This window comes from Tauraco erythrolophus, chromosome 13 (genome assembly GCF_009769465.1).
Source record: "Tauraco erythrolophus isolate bTauEry1 chromosome 13, bTauEry1.pri, whole genome shotgun sequence".
Taxonomy (NCBI): domain Eukaryota; kingdom Metazoa; phylum Chordata; class Aves; order Musophagiformes; family Musophagidae; genus Tauraco; species Tauraco erythrolophus.
The window spans coordinates 23,740,604-23,759,737 of NC_141477.1; the positions used below are offsets into that span (position 1 = coordinate 23,740,604).

A 19,134-nucleotide genomic window follows, 5' to 3' on the forward strand; every position below is an offset into this window, starting at 1 on the left:
GGAGCCGCCTTTGGGGACAGCCCCACGCGGCCTCGAAACAACATCCCACGGAAAATGGCAACTTACCCTCTCAAAATGAGTTGTGTCTGTGTGCTTGGCTGTGGGCAACGGCCCACGCAACCCCGCTGCTCCCCAACCCCGCTGCTCCCCGACCCCGCTGCTCCCCGACCCCACTGCTCCCCAACCCCGCTGCTCCCCGGCCCTGCTGCTGCCCGACCCCGCTGCTCCCCGACCCCGCTGCTCCCCAACCCCGCTGCTGCCCGACCCCGCTGCTCCCCAACCCCGCTGCTCCCCGACCCCGCTGCTCCCCGACCCCGCTGCTCCCGCATGCCGCTGCTCCCGCATGCCACGGCCAGGAGGAGCGAATAAACCGTCTCTGTGCGCCGCACACCCTGCCAGGCTCCGCGGGAAGGCAGCTGCAGCACGGGCAAAACTACCCTCGGCTCCGCGGTGCGGGGCCAGATCCCTTGCCCCAGGTGACACCCACCGAAGGCAGGTGAAGCCGAGGGACGCTGCCCAGAAAACGGGCTCTTTTTATACTCGCTCTCCTCGGACGCAGCTGTCCCCCAGGCCGGGTTGCTGGCGGGGAGCACCCAGTTTTGGACAGGACCAACCGGCTCCAGCCAAGTTCACCAGCTTCTCCTGCAGCCCTCGTGGGACAAGCCTCCAAGTGCTGTCCCCCTGCCTGAACCGGCCGCCTACCCCTCCGAGGCCGGGCTTTGAGGTAGTTCCCTATCAGCAAGGTCAAAAAAAAAGAAAGGAGAAGGCTGGCAGAGCTGGGAGGCCTCAGCCTGACGGTCCCTGTGAGATGCCACCGAGGCATCCAACAGCACCACGTCCAGAGGACACAAAGGGTTTTCGAACCCCACAGACCAAAGCTCAAGCACCAGCCCATCCTGGGCCACCGTGCTGCCTGACCTCCTCGCCTACCCTGGCATCCCCATCACACCGTGCCGCCTGCCACCGGTGTGACACGGGCACCTTACGCCCATCTGCCCCAAATCACACCACGGACCCTGGCTGCAGGTGCCCATGCCGGGTCTTTGCTCCCTGCGACACAGGGGTGGGTGTGCCCAGCTCAGCTCCTCCTGGCTTTTAAGCCAATGTGGAAGCTGGAGCTTGGCCAGACGACTTGGTGCTTGTGGTTACTGGGGGCACTGGTGGCAGCTGCAGAGCTCCCAGTAACCAGAGGCTAGAGCCCTTGGGATGGATTGGGTCCTTTGCCACAGAGCGGACAGGATGGCTCCACGCTCACACCACCGTGGTGGAGAACAAACCAAGAGCCAAGATTTTTAGGGTCATAGATGGAGATTTTGGGTCATAAAGCACAGTGATGGTCTTTGGGCAGGGCTTGACCATCTGCTCAGCACGGGGAGATGTTTTTTTTTCTGCAGGGACACCAGACACGACGCTAACAGAGGGCTACGCAGAGCCGCACGTGGCAGGGCACGGCTGGACCCTGCCCCGGGAAGGAGCATCTGCCAAACCTCTGTGCAGGGGTGAGACGCTCCTCGGCTCGTTCCTTATGGGAGGGGGCCTGCCTGACTCCTGGTCAGCTCCCGAGGGGTGAGACACAGTGGGGTGGGGGTCTGCGGCCGGCTGCCCTCCGCTGTGGGACTGCAAACCCCACCAGGCACAGGGGATGCAGCCAGCAGCAGCGTGTGGGCGGCCGGGAGAGGCAGCGGGACCATCCTCAGCACTGCCTTCGCTCTCACAGACCATCCACCACCTGACCACCATCACCACCACCTGACCACCACCACCACCTGACCACCACCACCACCTAACGACCACCACCACCACCACCTGACCACCACCACCACCTAACGACCACCACCACCACCACCTGACCACCACCCACCACACCGCCAACGCCAGCGCTCACCAAGCGCGAGGGGTCCGTGCAATCACCTGCCACACCAGAGAAGCTGCCGACCTTCAGCCCGACAGAAGGTTCTCCCAGAAAATGATGCTCAGATACCAACGGCCCCAAAAGCCAATCCCTCCTGTTCCGACCTGCACCTTGCGGGGACACGCGAGACGTCCCCCTGACCCCAGCAGTGCCTAAAGCCCACCCCAGCCTTTCCAGCCCCCACAGGAAGACAAAACCACCCGGGTGCCAATCCGCTTTGGGAGAGATGGGAGCGCACCGCTGAGGGGCTGCACGAGCCGCGCTCGCGCGCCAGCAGGAGTTTGTTTCCAGCCGTGGTTCGAGGTTCTTCCTCGTTCCCCTCAAAAACCAAACGGAGCTGCGTGTGGGAAGGCGCTCACTCATGGGAGCGGCACGGTGGCTCTCCGGCACGGCTGCCAGCGGGCTCCTGGCGGCTGACTCCGACCGCCGGCATGCGCCAGCGTCACTGGTGCCACCGCGGGGCACGGACAGGGCTCGGGCAGCCTAGTGACAGGCTTTCATCCCTGACACGTACGGGGACTCCTGGGGCCTGCAGTTACACTCCTGCTGCTCTGGGTACTCTATGAAGTCCGGGGCGGGCAGACCCGAGAGGATCATCAGGGATTTGTTCCAGATGGTGAAGGTCGGACACACCGGGAGGATGAAGGAGACCTCGAAGGTGTGGAGGTGGAGGGAGTTGGCCGGGTCATAGAAGGAGAGCGCGTTGTTGTCATAATCCAGGAGGATGCCGAGGCGCTTCATCTGCGGGTGGACTTCCACCAGCATCTCCTTGTTGTTGTGCCGCACCACGAAGTTGTTGTTGCAGCGGGAGAAGACCCAGGACGAGGAGTTCTTCCCGATCCACTCGTTCTTGGGGGCCGACTTGTAAGCCACGCCGATGGCGTACCTGCAGGGGAGGAGAAGCTTTGCTGAGCGGCCTCCCGCCCCGGTGGCTGCCGGCGCCCTGTGCTTTAAAAGCCTGCCTGACCATGGAAGCAGCATGGTGACGGCTTTACGGGACTGGAAAGCCACTGGCAGAGGCTTGGCTGGGGAAAAGCCCCGTTCCCTCCCCGTGTGACCTCCTGCTTTCAGCAGGAACCGTCCGTTCTCGCCCCGCTGTGCTGCACAAGCGGCTTTAACGTGCCACAGCCACGTGGATTTAAGGTCTCACCCAGCTCCCTGCCCGTGAGCAGGTCTGCCAACCCCTGCCCTTTAACCCCAGTGTGTCCCACAACATCTCTGTGGAAGTTTGAGGGCTTTAGGAGAGGGAGGGGAGACCACGGCGCTGCCTACCAGGTCGAGGATCCCACCACCACCTCCCAGTAGTGGCAGCCGCTGTCGATGAAGACATTGCCGGCTGCACCGTAGCATCCCGTTCCGCTGAACCTCTCGGGCGTGTGGCTCTTCTTCAAGGAGCTCTCGTCCTTCTCCATCTGCAGCCCATCGTTGGAGATCTTCAACTTCTTGTGAGCCATCTTGGGGTCTAGCTTAAATGGCTGACCTGTTAGAACAGGACACATGGATTAGGATTTACGTTTGTCACCATCGTCGTGCAGGCAGAACGTGGCAGGAGACACCTGCCCCAGGCTCTCTGGACACTCTCCTGAGCCAAAGGTTTCCCCACCAGCCAAGGACATGGGATTACAGGTGCCCAGCATGATGCTGAGGCACATCCATGTGCCTTGTGCATCTGTTGTCATGGGCTGACCCATTAGCCGTCGGTCCTCCAGCTGCTCCCGTGCCCCTGTCTGTGCCGTGGCTTCCCCAGCCCTGCTGGAAGGAGGAAGCAAGTCCCTGCTGCCAACGCCTCACCAAACCACCACCCCTGGCACTGCCAGCGAGACAGAGGGGAGCACAGGCAAGAGCAGCACCGGCACTGTGGGCTTGTTCCCTGCCCAGGATCTGCTCACCTTCCCGGACCAAACAGAGGGAAAGGAGGTGAAACTCAAAAACACAGAGAGAAATGAGCTGAAGAGCATGAGCTCTCTGCCCCAGGGGGGATCTGGGGCAGCTCTCTGCCCCGGCCCCTCACCATGGGCACCAGCTGGGAGCCTGATGGCATGGGGAGGTGGGATGGTGCAGCAAAGACCGCTGCCCAACGCAGGAATAGCTGCCACAAAACTAAACTGCACATGCAACTTAATTCTGGTGTGGTCTTAACACCACTGTTCAGTCTCCGTCTGACTCCCCAGAATCCCCAGCCTCTGCGCGCAGAGCCACGCACCGGCACACAACTGCCCCAGGACTCCATACATCAGCCCCAAAAAGCCGTAAAGAGAGCAGAAAGATGGACCTTCGTGATCTCCTACAACCCTGGCTGCCCCAGGGAGCCACGGGGATGGGCGCTGATGGGGGCAGAGAGCTGACGGGGGCCCCAAGCACTACGTGGGGTGGCAAGAGACCATCCCTGGAGACAGGGAAGGATCCAAGACTCTGAGTAAGACAGGCACGTTCAATAACTTAAACAACCCGCGGTTCTCCCTCGCGGCATCGCAGCTGGCATGGCATGGCGAGCGCCCGGGCACGTACTGTTGGTCTTGAGCCGGGCGGGTTCGCTGTTCCGGCTGCCCGCCTGGTTGATGGCCTTCACCAGGAAGATGTAGCGGGTGCCGCTCTGGAGCCCGTGGACGGTGTAGTGGTTCTGCTTGATGTTGGGGACGATCATCCAGCTGTCCATGGAGTTGTAGAGACCTGCGGGACAGGAGAGCAGAGGGAAAGATTTATTCACATGAAAGGACAGAACACAAAGACCACACGCTGCTGGCGCGGAGCTCACCGACCGTCGTCCCTCGTGCCGATTCACCACCTGCTGGAGAGTTACGAGCACCTGCAGGAAAATTTCCATGGACGATAAACCCCAGCAACTTAGAGTCTTTTTTATTATCACCCGAAGGCAATGCTTGGAGAGGCAAAGCTGGGGTGGGGTGCTGGCATCTTAAGGTGCCGCCACGGGAAGCAATGGGGAAAGGGTGCAGGGAAAGAGGAATTCAATCGGTGGCACCTTCCAGCCAGGGCAGATGGCACGGGCAGCTGCCAATGCCCAGGGGAAGTCAAAGCCCACCACCACCTGCCCTGGTTTCTTTGCTCCTGCAGAAAAACTCCCAGCTGCTCTGGGGGCTGCCACAGGAGATGCTGGCAGCAGGACGGGCTGTGTTTGCACCCGAATCCTCCTCTTGCCCAGCGCTCGGTGCTCTGGGCTGGGAAGTAATAATCCATGTCCAGGGAATGCTGATGCGTCGGCTCCCTGTGTGCACTGGTCTGCAACGTGGTTCAGAGAAAGTTACAGCTCCCAGCGAAGGCAGCAGGATCCAGGTGCTTGGAAAGCATTCAGGAGCCTAAGCTCTTTCTGGAAACGGAAAGGAATTAAGAGCCCACGGGCCTCGGGGTGCTACGCCCCAGCGCTGCAGCGGTTTTGCTGCCGGAGCTGCAGGGCCCGGCACGCACTGAGAACGTGGCACGGTATCCAAGGCGGGACAACGCAGCATGCCGGGAAGGGGAGAAGCCCAACACAGTGCCGGAGGTGCTGTTGCTGCCACTGGCACAGCTAGGGTGATTGCAACCCGCAGCCTGCACAAGCACCCCGACCAGCTGGCGCGGAGGGGACGATGCCACAGGTCTGGGGAGTGACCTCCAGTGCTGGCACCGACGGCCGGGGGCAGCGGGCGCCCTGGACCACCCGCTGCGGCACATGGCAGCTCCGTGCCCTCAGAAAACGGCTTTGGGGCAGTGACCACGACACAGGACTGCTGCCTTGAACCGAAGGAAGGACAAGGAGGAAGCTCCGCAGCAGTAGTGGGAGGCGTCCTGGACCCAGCGGGTCTGGAGGCACGGGTGGCCAAGGAGGGGTTTAGCCGCCTATCGGCAGCCCACGCGTGCGCGGCTGGAAGGCAGGAGCCTGGGAAACGCTCCTCACCTCCTCCTCCAAGGCTGGTGCTGGGGCGGGTGTTCATCTCAGCCGCGGGACAAGGGCAGGTTGCAGCTGTTGTCAGCCTGGGTTTGGTTTAAAATATCTGTGGAAACGGCCTGGGGGACCAGAGCAGTGTTATGTGAAGTAGAAAATAAACCAGATGTGATACCGACTGCATCCCCCACGCAGAGCTGCTGTCACCGGGGCACATGGCTCCCAGCCACACGCGGGCAGGTGCCACCTCCCTGCACCAGGGCCAGTCCGGATCCTTCATCGGAAAGGACAAGGTCACTGAGGGACGACACTCTGGGAACGATCTGGCCTCCCAAGCAGGTTTCCTTCCCAAAACAACCAAGAAGGGGTTTGGCCTCGAAGACTGAGGGCTTCTATCCTTGCCAAAGCTTAAAAGCTTTTTATTGCAGCTTTTGTCATCCATAAAAACGTCTGCTCCTGCCGAGCTCTTGGCTTTAAAGAGTGCGTGAAGGGGATGATTTCCACGGGCCAACTGTGATCTCTTTGAAAAGGTATTTCCTTTCGTGGGACGGCTCCTGCGCTCCTGCCAGGTGAGCCCAAGCGGCCCCTTCCAGCATCTTTGTGCCTAAGTGCAGCCAGGACCCAAACGCTCCCATCACCCAGACCTGACTGTGCTATTTCAAGTGACAATATATTATTCATTTCTCCTCTGAGATGCCAGCAGATGTGTTCTTTACTCCTTCTGTGAAGAGCTACCACAGACGGCCGAGGAAGACACTCCCAATGTGCCCCCCAGGCTCCCCCCAGCTGCCCTTGCTGTTCATCGCCCCACGGTTCCAGCAGCCCCACAGCATTCCCAGCGCCTGTGCCAGCCCCACGGAAAAAATTCTTCCATCTGAGGGTGGGGAAGCACTGGAGCAGGGCCCTGCGAGCCGGGGACCCTCCACCCCTGGAGATTGTCAAGGCTCAAGCAAGCCCTGAGCAACCTGACCGAGCTCTAGGCCAGCCTGGCCAGCGCAGGGTCGGAGCAAAGACCTTCAGGTGTCCCTCCCCACCCAACCAACACGGTGGTGCCAGCACGCTCCGCGTTTCCTCTGCAGCTGGCAGGAGCCAGGGGGCTGGAGGCTGGTGGCCACTGAAGAATGGAGCCAAAGAAGTTACTGAGCTCTGCTGGGCTCTAGAGGAGAACAAAGCGCTGGAGACAACACGCTGTGGCCGGGGGAGGAGAAGAGAACAGAGCTGGGCAACCAGCTGCTGCCGCCGCGGTGCCCCTGAGCCCCGCCGAGAGCAGGCAAAGCCCACTCCCCAACATACGGGCAAAGCCCGGGATGCCACTGGTATCAGCGCTGGAAGTCACAAGCAGTATCTTTCTCCGGCAGCTTCCTGCGTGTTCCGAAGTGCGCTGAACAGCCTTCCCGTGCCGTGACCCCACGCTCCAGCTCCCGCGTCTTCCTGAGCAGTGAGAGAACCTGATGGTGGCCCAAAAAGGCCACCGAAGCATTTTGTCAGCACTTTCCGCAGCAGTGAGGGCTACGGACGAAAAGCAGGGATGAAACTTCCTCCCAGGAGCCGTGCTGTGGGGACGCTGTGCTCTTCCGAATGCTGCTCCAGGACGGACAAACTGATATCTCTGTTGTCCCATTAAAACATCTGTATTTTTCCCTTGCACGAAACAAGCAGTTTCCCTGGACTCTCCTACAACCCAGCCCATAAATTAACCTTCCCCCAGAACGCAAACCCCCTCCAGTTTCAGGAAACAGGCAGTGTCACAAGAAATCCTGACAGGTTCGTATTTCTGGCACCTCGAGGGCTCACTGGGCACACAGAGGAATCGATCTCCGCGGCGAGACTGGCAAACATCCGTGGCTTTACGGCCGAACTGCTCTGCTCCTCTCCCTGCACCTCTGTGGACACCCCAAGAAGCCTCTTTCCAACCAGCCTTTTCTTTTTCTCAAATAAACCCCCCTGACAACGAACACGGAGGAAGATGACACAGCTCCCACAGATGTGGTGCATCTGTCTCGGGGAGGTGAGGGGGGGTCCCCGTTTCCAGCCCCGGCTGTTTCAACCCGCAGTTGACCCGCTCTCCCTACGGATAAGCCATGGTGCTGAGCAGCTCAGAGCCTGAGTCTCTTCTGATCAATTTAGACGTGGATGGAGAAAATGGAATAGGCGTTCGGCATATCCCTTCAGTTTTAACCCCCAGGCGACTTCTGGCTCATTGTACCTTCAAAGCTGATTCAGGCTGAATGTTCGGCCTCGGCCGGCACGGTGCTGCACGGGGCTGGCAGGGATCCTCCCGGGCACACAGCCCTTGGCTAACGGTGCCACCGATGGGCAGTCGTGCCCCGGAGCCCCTGCACATGGCTGGGACCCCTCGGAGGGCAACGCTGGTTTTTAAGGTTGCGATCTTTGGGAGAGTGGCAGGAGGTCACCGGGACAAAAGGATGCTTTGCCAGAGCTGCTCCACCTGCCCAGTTCACGACAGGTCTGCCACCGCCTCCTCTTCCCTTCGGAGCTTCTGCTTCCTCCGTCGCCTTCACTGCGTCTGCTTTCCATCGTGCTCAGGCAGGACCGGGCAGGACTCATCCCTTTGCAGTCACCGTAACCATGAGCTCCTCTCCTGCCCGCTCGAGTCGGGCACACACCACCGCTCCAAGGGGGCCGTGCAAACGAGTGCCCATCCATTGCTCAAATGTCTCTGGATCCCACTACCTCCCTCCCCAAACGGTGCAGCCCGCTGTCAAATGCTCTGGTAAAATATCTGTAGTTAAAAACCTCATAACTACTATAGTCTTCATCAAATAACAAATATCCCGGAGGGAGCTTTGCATCTACGAGGTTGCTGCCCTGACCTTGTGGCAAGCCTGGGGGCAGGTTCAGCCCTATAAAACCGTTTCAAAGCACTTATTGTCAGGAAAAATCACCTGGAGACATGCCTTGATATTGCTATGGAGGGCATATAAATCACGCTTAATTATCAGCCCACAGAGCGCCAGCACAGCCCTGCCGGTGCGATGCCAGGGTGCAGCGTGGGACCCATAGCGTCGGGTAGCTGCGAGACGGACGAGATCCTCTAAGGCACCAAAGGCTTCGGTGAGTCGGGGGGTGCAGACACCAAGCGCAGGCACAACGCTTTGGTTACGGACCCCCAGCACAGGGGGCATCCTCCATCATTTTGATGGCAGCCCTGAGCACTGTCCTTGGAGAATCCTTTGTGGCAGTTTCCTCCCCCAATTCCCAGCGCTTACACCTGCCAATTCTCCCTGAGAACCCTTTTGTTCCCGAGCCAGCCCACGGGCCCCCGAGCCGAGCTGGCACGCGGTGACTCACTGATGAAGTTGGCCTGGCCGGTGAAGATGGTGTACTGCAGCTCGTAGGAGCTGACGCTGAACTCGTCCTCCGAGATCCAGTGGACGGTGATGGTGTCGTGGGAGGCGGTGCAGAGCTCCTCGCGGATGGACGGTGGGTTCGGCGCTGCGGGAGAGCACAGGGAACGGATTTTGGTAAGTCTGTGCTTTCTTTTCTTACTATACGGAGGGCTTTTTGCTCCCGTGAGGACAGAGCCGGGCTCGCACAGGGAGCAGAGTCTATTGACACAAACAACCATCGTTTAATCGGTCATTGTGTTTCCCATTAACTAGACTTTTAATGTAATAACAAACTACCCAGGGGCCAGCGTGTTTCCAGGCGTGCCGGAACGAGGGGTTTTTGCTGCTGCCTCCGTCAGGTCTAACACCTCCACCCTGAAACGAGCTGAGAAGCCGCTTCAAAATCCAGCTATTTCTGGGCTAAGAATAAGTATTCTGTCCCATAACTGTTCTGGTTGCACGTTTATTGTCAATCTGTTGTTGCAAGCTGGTCTGCCTCGCAATGAGGAACACTGGATTTGGGTGAGTGACGATGTCCTCACTCCTGTGGGATGCTCCTCCTTGCGCCGGCAGGGCTGCCCCCGTGCACCCCGGCCGAGGCCGAGGGCAGCGTTTAGCCCCTGCTGCGGGTGCCAAGGCAGAGGCAAGAGGCCCAGCCAGGCCCTTGCCCACAGAGTTCATAACTCAGCACTGAGACCCACAAAAGGGCAGCAAAAGGGAAACGCTAAAGCACGTGGTGCATTAGGGTCACAACAATTGGTTAAATCCCTGTTCTCTCTCCGCAATCCGCCCGCTCGGATCCTTATGGCCATCAGCCTCCTCCCTGGGCCATGGAGACTGTCCTTTTCCACCTGCCCTCCAGGAGAGGCAGAGCACAAACAGGGGACAGGGACATGTCGCTGTCCTGGTGACAGCACGGCCTCTGCTCTGCCGCAGCCGACCGGGCGCTTTCTACCGGTGAGCACCAGCGGAGCCCGGGTTTGCTCTAACAGCTGCCTGGCAGCCCTTGGCAGCGCAGGGCAGGAGGGCTGCGGGGAGAACAACACCCTGGTGCAGGGGAAGGTGTTCCTGCCCCCGGGAGGGGGGCTGGAACTAGGTGATCTTTGAGGTCCCTTCCAACCCAAACCATCCTACGATCCCAAGGTGTGGGATGCCAGCGGTGGGGAGCACGCCCACGCACTCACCCGTTAGATAATCCAGCCCCTCCAGCAGCTTCTTCTCTCTGGAAAAATCTAAAGCAAAGTTTTCAAAGGCATCATTAAAATTGATATCTGGTATCAGAACTTGAGAGGATGCAGTTGCCATGGCGACCCTGAAAGAAAAGAAGAGACTGTCAATAGGCATCAGGGCGCATCGCTCCCGGCACCCAGCAGTGGCAGGGCAGGGGGCTAAAGGGGTGCGTGCGGGGATGATGTCACGTGCCGCCGGGAGAACAGCCTGCACCTCCTAACTGCTCCTGCCCCAGGGGACGGGTCCCCAGAGAGGTGAGGGGACTCCATCCTTGGGGGGGCCCATTCCCAAATGCCCCCGAGCTCCCTTTGGATTGGCATGCCCGCCACTTTCACCCCAGGGAACGACATTTGCTCCCACAGGAGATGCTCAGCTTCGTTAGGACCCGCCCCGCAACTCCTGTCCTGCACGGGATGGGAACTGGAGACACCTCTGGGGCAGCGCGCTGTAGGGCTGCGGGGGGGAGGACAAGATGCCCCGGGGTGCCCCGAGCCACACGCGCCAGCCCACCTCTCGGCCACATTTCTAGCCGTCTGCAGGAACCGTGCATGGTCGTTCTCCTTCAGGATGTGCTCCGCCTGGTTGATGAGGACCGTGGAGCGCTCGAGGCACTGGCGGCAGTTGGCGACCTGCTGGGCCAGCTTCCGCAGCTTCATCACCTGCCAGAGGGGCAGAGGGACGCAGAGGTGCTCAGGAGCTGGCACAGAGTGTGAAGGGCACAGAGAACCCCTGTCCTGAGCCAGGGGCTGCTCAGCAAGGAGCGGTGAACGGCACGGAAACGTCCCCAGAGCTCTGGGGAGGGAGCGCAGCGACATGCTTTCCAAGTTAAGCTGCGCTCGCAGGTGGGACAGCCCCGGGGAAAAGCCTCCGCGCTGCTCCAAGGGTGCCCCGCGGGACGGGAGCAGCACAGCAAGGCACCCTCTGCGCCTCCCCCGTGCAAACGCAGCATCACCCCGCGCCGGCTCTCGGGGGGTTTGGCCGGGAGAGGATGGCTCCCGCAGAGCGATCCAGCGCCGGGCACGGGAACACGCGCCGGCTCAGCCCCGGCGGAGCTGCTGGACACACCACGTCTGCAGCCGCAGACTGTTCTGCAATCAAAGGTGAGGAGCTGCAGCGCGAGGGGACAGGAGAATCACCCACGGCACAGGGAAGCGGAAGCTGCAAACATAGCCCAGGCACCAGTTTGCCCCCAAAAACAGGGCACGTGGCTTGAGCGGCCTCTGCCGTGTCCGCACGAATGTCCCGCGAGTCCTGCACAGCCGTGCATGGCACCGGGGCCTGCGGAAACTCTCCAGGGCAGCCCGGCTGCCGGCTCCCCTCCTGCTCCTCCCCTTGTATCCTCCCCGACGGATTTTCACTGCCTCCTGGCTCCTTCCTACGTGTCCCCACCACCTTGGTGCCACGTTCGCCACAGGGGCTGCCCAGTCTGATGGGCGTCAGTGTCCGAGCTCCGGCATGGAGCTCTGCAGGAGTGAGCCCAGCCCGGCGCTGCACCCAGGCTCCTCCGTGCCTAACCTCTGGTGGGCTTCCAAAGACACGTGTGTGATGCAACGGGGAAGAGCTCTTTTTCAGGATTACTGAAATAACAGATGTGAAAGGCTGGGCGTGGTTCCGTTACGGCGCATTTTCCGGAGTGTGGCAGGCGTCATCCTCTGGACACCCTCGCCTGGCACCGCTCCCTCCCACCCATGGCCAAGCACCAGCTCAGGCTGCTGCCCTGGTCCCTACATCTCTCTTGCTGCCCTGGGGAGGCGGAGGAGCTCCGGCTCACGGCTGCCGAGGCAGCCCCGGCACTCACCAGCCCGCTCCTGCCAGGGCCACGCTCCGGCTGGGGACAAAGTGCTGCCTCAGCATTTTTGTCTCCATAGACTTTCCTTCTCGAGCCCGGGGCTGCGGCTCTTCCCAACGCCGCACAATCAGGCTGCTCCACACATCCGCCGGGCCGTTTGTCAGGAAAACCTGCCCAGCACAAATGGAAACTCAAAGGGCAGCTCGGCAGGAAAGCCACGCTTCTCGCTCCGCGGTCGGAGCGCTTCAAAGCAGCCGCAGTCTCCGGTGCTTCCTCCTTCCTGTCGTGTTCGGGGCTTTTCAAACGCTCCAGTGTTTGCGCTGGGGCTCCTCGGAAAGGCCACTTCCCATCCACACTCGGAAATCATCGCTCAGAGGCGTCGAACGCAACAGAGGAAAATGCCGGCAGCGCGGGGGGCTGCGGAGGGGCCCTGCGCTCCCACCCCCAGCCCAATTTCACCATCAGAGAGGTTTATTCCTGTTCCCAGGCAACTTTGGTCACCAAACCCAGTGCCCCGGCACCGCCCCGCCGTTCCCGCACAGGCTCCCGCTGCTGCAGCACCCGGTTGTGCTCCGTGGGCAGTTTTCCTGCTCCTGCCCTGGCGATTCGCTACGCGCTGCTCTGGCCGATGGTTCTGGGCACTAATCGGGGCCCTTCTCCTCCAGCCAGCTGCTGATCCGCAGGAAAATAACGTCTTTGAGCCTTCCAGCTCCTGCCAAGTACGGCTGAAACTGGACAACACGGTCAAAAGACGTTGGGGGAGAGGGCGGGAAGCGTGAGGCAGACAGACAGATGGACCAGCAGAAGGCACCGTTACATAAAATATGTTCCCTGCAGCAGCTGGGATAAAAGCAGCCGTTTTAGAGCTTCCACAGCCGGAGGTGTCCGAGTGCTGTGTGGGACCCAGCCCCAAAGGTTTGCCTGCAAAACCATCTGCGTCTGGGGTGACGCTGCTCCCGGCTTCACTATCGGCACCGCGGCAGGCGCAGAGCTGGATGCCAGCGCCCACCCGAGCCCACGAGAAAGGCGAAGGGCTCACACATGGCAAACTGATCCCTCCGGCCTCTCCCCATCACATGGAAACCACCTCCAGGCACCTGGAACCGCTGGAGAAGGGTCCAAACACTCCCCAAAAGAAAAGGGTGAGAAACCAGCTCGCCTAGGGCTGCGCTGCAGTGCAGAGCGTGGAGCCTCCCCTGCATCTGCAGTGCAGGGCTCGCGCGGCCCTTCGGCGTGAATTCTGCATTATTGTATCCGCAGCGCCAGGAAAGCCCTGAGGAAGCTGTCGGGGCTGATCCGAGCAACCGTGCCAACCTGTCACGCCAACCAACGCGCCTTCCCTCCTGCAGCCATGGCACGCGCACGCCTCGTGCTCGGTGCAGGGGCCCGGGGACCGCGGTGCTGAGGGGCACTCGCGCTCACATGCCGTTTGGGGCGGCCAGGAGATGATGGTGCCCACACCAACATCGACAGCCACCCACAGCGATTCCTGCCCAGGCCAGGTGACGTGCACCGTTAGTGGCCCCTCGGCTGTGCTGGGGACATTCCCGCACTATGGGCTGCCCAAGGGCTGGGCTGTGCCCGGAGAGGAAGGGCAGATGCTGTGGTGGCCACCCCCTGGCAACCCACGAGCCCTCCTCACCTTCGTCTCCTTGATCTTGACCGCGATGACCTGCTTGCGCTGGCGGATGATCTCCATGAGCTCGTCGCACTCCTCCATCAGCTTGGCCTCGTGCATGGCCGTGTTCACCTGCAGGGACGGCGAGCGCACACGCCGTCAGGAGGGACACGCTCGGCCCCCCGGCTCAGACCGGGAGGGACACACATGCCCTCTGCGCTGGGCCCCAGCTCTGCGGGCACTGGGGGCTGCGCCAGGCAGATCCCAGCCCCACACTGCCCCGGCACGCGGGCTGGCTTCCCTGTGCCCATGGTTGCCCCCACCGGAGAATGGAAAAGGCTGGAGAAGGGCATGAAGCCCTCCCTGCCGCACGCCCGAGGACACAGGTGGCGGGGGGTCAGCAGGGTCGGGGGGCTCCCACCCTGCCCCTCGGACAAGCTGGGCTGAGCACGGCATCAGCCCCAGGAGGCAGAAGGAAACAGTGGCCTGTTTCTACAAAACAAGCTGCATGTGTCCTGCTTAATTTAGGCTAATTAATTCCTGCCAGACCTCCTTTTTGGGCTTCAAACACACAGATTATTTTATTTTTTATTTTGAAGCTGAAAGGCACGCTAAGGGTGCAGTGAAAGCAGGCAGAGGTTTCAGCCCTCTGGCTCAGGAAGGACCAGCATCCCTGGGGGATGGACGGGAACGGGGGGGATGTGCTTTATGGAAGGGGAGCTGAGCCCTGGCACTTAAATGAAACAGTCTACGAGAGGACACAAACAGGTTTTATTCATCTGGCCGCCTCGAAGCTGTGCGAAACAGTGCAGAAGCCTGAAGGCGCCCAGAGCGGCACCACCCGATACGAGATCTTTTTTTAAACCTGGCCGGCAGGTTGTGCAACGGTGGAGCAGGAGACAGCCGATGGTCTGCAAAGACAACTCCACCGAGCAGAAACAGCGGATAATGTGCCACATCTGCCAGAAGGCAGCAGAGGGGGAACCAGAGCCAGGGTTCAGAGCCACAGCAGCCTGTGCCAGCAGCAGCGCTGCCGTCCAGCCCTGGCCATGGCACAGGGCTGCGGTGCCCGCTTGCCCCTCAGGCAGGAGCGCGGGCAGAGGCGACCCTCACCTGCAGTGCCCAGGAGCACATCGGGCTGTCTCCAAGTGGCTGCAGTGCCGGCGCTTGGCACTTGCCAGCAGGAGGGTGCCTGGGGTGCCAGGACTGCAAAAGCAGCAGCAGGAGGAGAAGGTGGGGCAGTCCTTTGGCAAGTGCCACCCTCCCCCTCCAGCCCAGCATGCCAAGCACAAATCCTGGGCTCCTGGTTAAATGCATCCTAAATCCAAAAACCTACCCGGGGCGAGAAACCTGCAGCTTGGCCGGCGGTCGTGCCCTGGGACAGCGACAGCGGCGGACAAAGCGCCTCTCCTCACCTGCCTCCTGTCCCAGAGGGAGTGTTCCCAGGCCAGGGTCCCCGTGCCAAAGCGCCCGGGAGCACGGATTGGGATTTCGGAGTGGCATAGCTCTGCTCTGGCACAGCTCAGTACCGGCCAAATCGCTCTGGATTGGGATGAACTAGTTCCCAGTAAATGCTGCGTTCGGGGCGAAGGCTCCGCGGGTGTAGCAGAGGTGGGGGAGAGCTCTTGGAGAGAACAGCGGGGGGAAAAATACCTCATCCTTCTCAGCCTGGGGGGAACTGCGCTCAGGACAACACGGCCCTACGGTAACGCACGAACGGTTAAAACTCCAACCTGGCAAAAGCTCAGGCTGCAGCTCGCGGGGGGACGAGGAACATCGCGGCAGCCCCGGGCGTGATTCGGCACAGACGGAGCTGCTCCCCTGCACCCGGCGGTGGGACTGGACCCTCCGAAACAACTCAGCCTCCCACCAGCCCCGGGCATCGGTGACGCTCCCCACCACTCGCTCCTCTGTCCCCAGGGCAGCCCCCGGGAACGGACACAGGAGCGATCCCACACATCCCGTCGCTGGAGCCAGGAGCTTCCCAGGGCACCTTCCCCATCACTCCCCCGGTCCCCTGGTCGCTCTCACCAACCTCCACTTGCTGGCAGATCTGTATCAGCTTCGCCATTTGGTTTTCCAGTTCGCTGTTGCGTTTAACCAGGTTGGTGAGGTTCGTCTCCAGGGTTTGCTGCGAGTCCAGGAACGGGAGAGGAGAAAGAGAAAAAACAGGATCAGCAAAGCCTGGAGGGTAGTCCCAGTCCCCCTCGAGCAACCGACACTGTCCACCACCCAACGTGCTGCCCGAGGGGAGCGACAGCTCAAATAACGTCAGTGGAGACTCTGGGGTTCCCAGCAGCTCCTGCCCATGCCAGTGGGTCGTGCAAGCGCTCGGCACCGGGGTGGCCCCGAGGAGGTCACAGTCGGAGGGGACAGCGTGGGCTTCTGCCCTGAGCTGCTGCTCTGGAGACGGTCTGAGGAGCTGCGATGGGTCGTGTTCCTGCAGCAGAGCTCAGCTTCTCCTGCGATCCTGGAAAACTTGTGGGCAGCTGGAAAAACATCAGGAGTATCTACGTTTCTCAAAATGTCCTCAAAACACTTGCTGCTGCTGGACCCTTGGACAAGGTGGGAGAAACCAAACGTGCTGCTCCCTGCGTTTCCACCAGGAAAGAAGCCAGTGCGGCTGCTGTTGCCATGAATTTCGTTCTGCACAGGGTAAGAAAGGCCAACAAGAGCTGAACCATCAGAGAGCGACTCCTCTCCTTTGTGGACCGTCTCTGCTGGAGCAGCGTGGGCACAGGCAGGGAGAGCCACGTGGCAGCTCCAGACGAGCCGCAGGGACACTCGCCCCGTGCAGGCACCCAGTGATCGCAGCCTCTGGCACACCACGGGGCCAGACTCTCTCCAGCTCCTGCCAGGCTGCCCAGGGCTGCCGAGACCTGGCCAAGCTCAGCTGCTCCCTCCCCGGGGAGCACGGGCTGGTTTGGTGCCTGTGGGCCGGTTTGGTGCCCGTGGGCTGCAACATTCACAGAGCAGAACGGGATCCAGTGGAGCCCATTTGAAAAGATCTTGATATCTGTGGACACGCAGCGGACTCGGTTCTTTTTGGCCATCAATAATTTAAGTGACGCCGCATTTCCATTAAAACGCGCGGTTCCACTAAGAGGAACAAAGTGCTCACTACCTGTTGCAATGCTTGTCGGGAGAATGATATCCTATTAATATTTTAAACTTCAGGGCTGGAAGAGGATCCCTGCGGTGTTTTATTCATCCTCAGCTAGAAACTGCTGTCCGAGGCTTTCATCAAGGCTCCAGCAGACCCCGCGCACACGGATAATTCGGGGCTGGCCAGCCAGAGAGCTGGAATCGTAGTCATGATGAAGCGCAGGCAAAGCATTCGTTCCAAGAAACCACGGGCTCCTAAAATACCCCGAGCTCGTTTGCCATCCTGCAAACGGCCAGCCAAGGGCGGGCGAGGCAGAGCGCAGAAACGGGCCTGAAAAATGAAATAAACCCGGGAGCCTCCGCCAGGCGGAAAGTTCTGCGCGCGGCAACGCTGCGTCGACAGCAGAAGAACCAGCTGCTGCCGCTCCTGCCGCCCTCCTTCCTGATACTTCAATATTATTAAACATCATTTGACTACAGCACTGAACATCTCACTTGCTAATTACCTTCCTCATCACCACCTTGGCCGCGCTGAAGTCGCGGCTTTGGAATTGCAGCCGCTCCGCTTTCATGTTGGGGCGGTTGGTGGGGGGACGGGGGGGGCCGAGCCCCAGGTACGCTCTTTGAAGCGCCCGAGCCCAGAGCACACCTGCAGCAAACCCGGTTTTCCAGGGAACAGCACCGCTCCTCCCCCCCCACGGCACCTGCCCCCGCGCACCCACCCCTGTGCCCACGCGTGGTAAGGACGGCTCCAGCAGCCGGTGCCCCCCTTGCCGCTCTGGGCTCCCGGCGAGGCTCCGCTGGCGCTGCCAGCCCTCGTGCGCCACGTGTAAATGCAGACGGGACCGTTTCCTTCTGTTTGATTTGCTGAAACAAATAAAACACACCGGAAGGAAGCTTTGATTACAGCATCTGGGTGTTTTGTAGGCACACATAAATCACGGCAATTACAGGGGTTGCTTTTTAATTGCATTGTACCACGCTCATAATTTCCCCAACGTTCACCTTCTGGCCCGAAATACAGAACAGTTGATTTCCCTACAACTGGGAAGAAAAGTGAGAAAAAGAGGTAAAAGGAAACTGCCACCAGGTCCTTGAGCAAAGTCCCTGGTGCTCAGTGAGACGAGGGGGCCGGGTCACCCCGATGAGGAATCCCCTTCGCCAGGGATGGCGGGACAGGACGGAAAGAGCGCACGGACGCGGTGACCGTGGGAGGCAGCCGGGCTGTTCCCGTCCGGAGCCGGCTGCCGCCGCGCCAGGCGCCCTGCCAGGATCCAGCCGCTCCGGCAGCCTTGGCGGAGCAGCTCAGCGGCTGCGCCCCGTTTACCTGCAGGGGACCAGGTGCAAAACAAACACGTGGCACCCAGCCGAAGGAGCGCAGCACCGCGGCACCGCTGCTCACGTTATCCAGTTGTGTGCGTGATGAGTAACAACTTCTCCATTTTCCACTTTCTCCAAATATCAAACAAGCAGCTGCACTAAACATGGATTCCCCTTATCCCGTTCGAAGAGAGCATCAGGGCTGGGGGTTCAAGACAACTTCAGGAATTATAAATATTCGGCTTCCTCCCGGTCCGCCGTGCCCTGTCAAACATGACCCTGCCTGCACGCAGCAGGAGCGCGTCCTGCCCGCCCTGCGCTGCTGGATGCCATGCTCCGCGGCGGGTCCCCTCCTGCCACTCGGGAAGCTGGTGGGATTAACCAGCCTCGTGGCATTAACCAGCTGGGAGACAGGAGCAGAGCAGCCTTCCAGCCCACGTGGGTGGGCTAGTGGGGGGTTCCTGCGGAGCCGCTGGGAGCAGGGACAAAGGGGACTGGCACATCTCAGGAACGCCAGCGCGGCGTCTCCTGGTAAGTGGCAGCTGCCTCGAGTCGGCTGTGCCCGGCTCCCAGCGGGGTCAACCCCGGCCCCATCTGCCCCACTCCGAGGCGCATTTTGGGGATGGTGATGGGGTGGTTGCAGCAGCTCCATCAGCAACAGCTGCCTCCGTGCTGCTGAACTCAACACCCCGGAGCAGGTGAGCACAGCACAGACCAGGCTCTTCCCCAGGGCCATGGCACCGCGCTCGTGCCAGCGGATGCTCCTGCTCCCATCTCCCCACCCCGCCGGGCAGCCAGAGCACCCAGCATGGAGCCCACCCACTACTTACCGCCATCGACTCTGGCACTGACACGTCCCTTTGAGATGATGTTTATAATCAATTCCCAGCCCCCAGCAAAAAACATAATAAAATCGGGGGGAAAATACGA

At 60.8% G+C, this 19,134-nt stretch overlaps 1 protein-coding gene across 2 annotated transcripts in view; it reads right to left on the reverse strand.

Moving 5' to 3' along the window:
- Nucleotides 1-2,395: 2,395 nt before the first annotated feature.
- The window catches only part of MID2 (midline 2), a 44,111-nt gene continuing 27,372 nt past the window's right edge, over nucleotides 2,396-19,134 (reverse strand). For both annotated transcript variants that reach the window (XM_086619569.1, XM_086619568.1), the window contains exons 2-9: nucleotides 15,815-15,910; nucleotides 13,804-13,911; nucleotides 10,883-11,031; nucleotides 10,327-10,454; nucleotides 9,105-9,248; nucleotides 4,421-4,582; nucleotides 3,185-3,392; nucleotides 2,396-2,798 (exon numbers count right to left, since the gene is read on the reverse strand). In XM_086619569.1, coding sequence (XP_086475695.1) covers nucleotides 2,396-2,798; nucleotides 3,185-3,392; nucleotides 4,421-4,582; nucleotides 9,105-9,248; nucleotides 10,327-10,454; nucleotides 10,883-11,031; nucleotides 13,804-13,911; nucleotides 15,815-15,910 — 1,398 coding nt within the window. The remainder of the gene's footprint in view (nucleotides 2,799-3,184; nucleotides 3,393-4,420; nucleotides 4,583-9,104; nucleotides 9,249-10,326; nucleotides 10,455-10,882; nucleotides 11,032-13,803; nucleotides 13,912-15,814; nucleotides 15,911-19,134) is intronic.